Genomic DNA, 4,725 nt, shown 5'->3' on the forward strand with positions numbered 1-4,725 from the left:
AAATCAAATCAAAAGAAGTTATTTTTCATCAAATCAGTGCTACAGCCCGTAGGTAAAAGTTGCAATAAAATGATCAGAGAACAACACCAAAAACTATGCTCAAGCCAGATCAGATCAGATCAGATATTGAAATCTGATAAAGCATTGTTATGCATTTATTAAGCACAAATTTACGCAACACTTAATATACAGTAATTTCCAAAGACTATCACGAAATCTACAAACGGCTCTTCCTTGAAATTACAAGTTTTCTCCTTGAATATATAGTTCCTGCATCGATGTTATACAATTCAAGCGGAACTTAACGACATCAATCTCACCGGCTTACCCAAATGTATTCTCTATGGAATTCAAATCTGTACTTGAATCTTCCAGAACAAAAATTTCAGTAAGTTTTTCGCAGACCATTTTTTCCAACTTCCCACTATGGGTAACATCACTATCAGGTTAAAAAATTACCTGTTTTTTTTTTCCTTTTTTTTCCCCCACGATATGAACTTTGCTTGCTGGAAAGTGATCTGTTTTATTCGTGTGAAAAAACGGATAAGGCAAGATCCACCATTAAACATGCTTTACAATTGTTGAAATACACTCAGAGTTGCATCCACACACCATCTCGTAAAAATAAACAGCAAACTCTGATCAACTTTGGAAGGCTGCGAAATATGAATGGAAGAATAATAACATTACTCGGTGGGGAAAACTATCTGATAGGTTGCTCACAAGGCTAAGAAAGCTAAGAATACGATTTTTCCCGTATTAGTTTGAAGAAGTTTTTGTCAACATAATTTTATACAATTTTGTTTTTATGGATACTCAGTGTATAGCAAAATGATTTTCAAAAAATTGTTTAAAGTTTGATGTATCCCATCTTCCAGAGAAGAGTGAGAGTGTTTATATACATACTATCATATATACACACTTGTATGTGTGTATATATGTATGTATGTATGTATGTATGTATGTTTGTATGTATGTATGTATGTAATGTATATATGTATGTGTGTGTGCGCGCGCGTATGTATATAGTGCATATATATTAGTTTCATTATTTCAAAATATGTACTGACAGGGACTTTCACATAGTTTCCTCATTTAAAAGGTGATTGTAATTTCCGCTGGGTATACATTAAATACTCCCCTTTCTACCATCAACACAGAACTCTTAATGTGAAGACCTAACACTTTTAATTTACGAAGGGAAACGTGTAAGATATTAAGGTTGGTTTATATCATTTTAAGAGTGATAAGCAGATTGCTTGATAGCCTTTGGAGAATTCCTGTAAGTTACGCTTTTAAACGTTGTCGTAATCTATCACTCAGAACAACGCAGTTCTTAGAAGTACACAACTTGACCTTTTGCTTGTTGATCGTTATAAATCATTGCCTCATCTGAGTGAGATTGCATATAGAATCAGATTATGAACATATACTACATATATTCCACCATTTCTCCGCTCTTGCATATTTTTTTAAATATTGATCTTAGCTTCTTACACCACATAGAATCTCAACTCTTAGCCACATTTTCACGTGTTTGAGAAACTTGATATTTGTGCAGCTTTTTTTTTATCGACTAAATTCTGTTTTTCTTTCAATGTGTGTGTTTCTATGTAACTGCATGCATCTTTTTTGTATGCTGAATTTTATAGCTCACCAACCACAGTAAAAGACTTTATCATTTTTTATTTTTGAAGTTCAATTAGTAATAATAATTGTGTTCATAAATCTTTCTGTATTAGATATATTTTCTGCATTCCCTGCTTTTAATCTGGATTATATAATCCCTTTATCTTTGAACTGAAAAGCAAAAAAGAATTGAATATTTTTTGGGAATATTTTATTAAATATAATACACAGATAATGCAGAAGTTATAAAAGCATCCTCTCTTACTGATAAAATAAAAAATATACATTCTAATGGTGTTTTAAAACAGAAACACTTGTTTGGATTGTGGTAGATGACAAGGAAACATATTGAATTGGTATTATTCTTAATTATTCTACAACTCTTTAATATCAGTAAGACTAATATTGAATGTATTCCATGAAACCTCTCATTCTACTGCAGTTCAAAATAGTAATTTACTGAGAAATTACGTAGCCTATATCGGATAATTGCTTTTTAACTCTTTGCAAAAATTGATAATACAATCAGGCTTTTAATCAGTCACTGACCGAAATCAATGTTGACGCCAAGCAAGTATGAAATGTTTCATTAGAATGATGTTGGTCTTCCAGTGTCTATGCCACCAAGATTTCAATAAACTTTTATTTATTCTATCACTGCAACAGTGTCGTGGTAATTCAGCAGAATACGTGCAACAGTTGATTCTACGATTTACTTTCGTTCTTTTAATATCTGCCAATCACGAAGCAGTCTTGGTCTTGCATTCCTCCGGTGCCAGCATAACAAACGGTAGGCACGTATTGGGATCGCTTCAATCCCCTATAACCTTACCTTACAAGTAATAGTGATCTTAGATTATATATCTTTCATTTTATAAAAAGTACGGCTTATCATATTTTAGTAGTTGTTCAAGAACAACTTCATTATGAGGGGCCATTAGCTGGAGTTACTTTAAACACTATCTAATTTAATTGAAAAATCGTTGATAAAGAAGAAGGTCTATCAGGATAATATTTGTAAGGGCGGAGATAATTATACAAAATACTTGGGGAATTTAGTGTTTGAAGATGTAATGATGTGTTGGAAACAGAAGAAACCAGTTATAAGTAATAGTGAAAGGAATAGTGAAAGGTATTTGAAGCAGTAAACAACTATTTCAGTTTGTGTGAAATACTGAAATATTAGAAAAATTCAAAATATTCAATTTAGATAGATAATGAGCGCATTAGCTTTTTTATGGTTATGTAATGAATACGATAAATTTTATCAAAATTTAGATGCTCATAGATTTTCTAAAAAGTGAGGTAGTAGTGAAAAGAGAAAAGGGACAGGTGTCAGAGAGAGATGAAAAAAGAAAGTGTATCACTAGGCACTTCCGGAAGATCCAGATATAGAGATACATTTGAATTCAAAAGTATGTAGTGAAAAATAATAAGACGAAATCAGATGGAATGTAAAGGCGCTAGATTGACATCATAGTTTATATTTATGTAGTCTTAATTTTGTATATGTCAAATTAAAATATCAACAAGTGGTGCTTTCTTGTAAATTTGAAGGATGTAGCTGACGCAGTTAGGAAATCATGTTTATGAGTGACCCAACTACTGTCTATTTAACACATTCTAATTAGCAGACACTTGCAAATTTTTATCATCTCTATTATCTTCTGTAGTTTATTTACCTTCTCAGGTTGTTCTGCAAATTTAACATAGCATTAACAGTCTGAAATTTTGAATTTAACTTTCCAAAGGTTCCCGCGGAATCACCAAAATCTGACTATTAGCAGAGCACCATATCTGAACATTTGAGGAATCAGGACGTTGATTATTTTGAAAAGTGCTGCAAACTGTATCCTCGGCATCATTTCTAAGTCTATCTAGATTACGGAAATTTCTCCAAGGAGAACTTCGCGAAGAATTTGAGGTTTTGCACTTTTCGAATTTGATACGAACGACTCGGTTACGAAATTTCCAGTGTCTCCACATGTTCCTCTGAAAACGCAAAGCTGTTATAAGCCAAAAAATATAGAGAAATATTACAAAAACTGCAAATAGTATAAGTCCTATGACTTCCATTGAGGCCTTCCAATCTAAAAGAGCAGCAGTTGCGATAACAAGACTTACACTTGCTAAAGTTAGGGGTGTTACTAAAATAAAACATAAAATGTCACAGAAAAGCAAGTTCTTTACATATCGGTTTCCAGGACATAAGATGAATTCTGAGAAAGATTTAGATTGTTCTGTGAACTCAAACTGGTATCCGCATAATTCACATTTTGTTCTTCCAGTGCAACTTAGCCAGTGTTCGAGACATTTTATGTGCACTTGACCTTGCGTTCCCTTACAATAGCATGGAGATAACAGTTGTCCTGCGCTGCTACTACCGTGACAGATCCGGCAACATGGTGTGTCATCTTTAGATCGATCACCATCAGAAGATGTACTGAGAGATATATTGTCACAATGTCCCGTTTTTATAGATTGAAAATCTGTATGGACATACTCAGATAGCTCTTCTCTCTCACCAAACGGAACAACTGAAATTGATTTATCTTTGACATTAGGTGCAGTACCTGAAAGCTTTTCTGCATCTTCTAAGTGCGGATGGTATTTGACAACAAAGTTGTTTTTGATATCTATTTCTGAAGTGTTAGTGTCTTTTGTCAAAGAAGATGCGGTAATAACATCCTGATTATCAGTCATTACAGGAGATGTTGGTTCTATGTTAATAATAAGTTGCTCTTTGCCATCTGACAAAGCTTCTTGTGATTCATTTACTGTAGTTATTACATCTTGTATTGTGTTTCTTCTTGAGGTGTGAGGAGAAAATATCATTTCTGGTGGTAATGTGGGAAAACTTCGCACTTCGCTCCCGACGTCTTGATCGATGAAATTTTCTACTGTGTTCAATGCTGTAATATTTGATCTACTTTCATCTCTTGAATATTCATATTGTAATTGTAACGTGACATTTCCTTGATGATTCATACTCACTGTTGAAAGGATCAACCTGGAGATATTAATAGAAGTTTATTGAAAAGATTTCTTTTAAAATACCTTTTCGCTTCGGTTTGAAAGTAATATATTTTGAGTGGA

The 4,725-nt window shown here is 33.1% G+C and overlaps 1 protein-coding gene across 1 annotated transcript in view; it reads right to left on the reverse strand.

Annotated features, from left to right (window-relative positions):
• Positions 1-1,718: 1,718 nt before the first annotated feature.
• The window catches only part of LOC106874724 (E3 ubiquitin-protein ligase MARCHF3), a 3,105-nt gene continuing 98 nt past the window's right edge, over positions 1,719-4,725 (reverse strand). The window contains exons 1-2 of the mRNA XM_014922554.2: positions 3,312-4,725; positions 1,719-1,800 (exon numbers count right to left, since the gene is read on the reverse strand). The exon at positions 3,312-4,725 is cut by the window's right edge and continues 98 nt beyond it. Coding sequence (XP_014778040.1) covers positions 3,367-4,617 — 1,251 coding nt within the window. The 5' untranslated portion in view covers positions 4,618-4,725 and the 3' untranslated portion in view covers positions 1,719-1,800; positions 3,312-3,366. The remainder of the gene's footprint in view (positions 1,801-3,311) is intronic.

This window comes from Octopus bimaculoides, chromosome 3 (genome assembly GCF_001194135.2).
Source record: "Octopus bimaculoides isolate UCB-OBI-ISO-001 chromosome 3, ASM119413v2, whole genome shotgun sequence".
Lineage (NCBI taxonomy): Eukaryota > Metazoa > Mollusca > Cephalopoda > Octopoda > Octopodidae > Octopus > Octopus bimaculoides.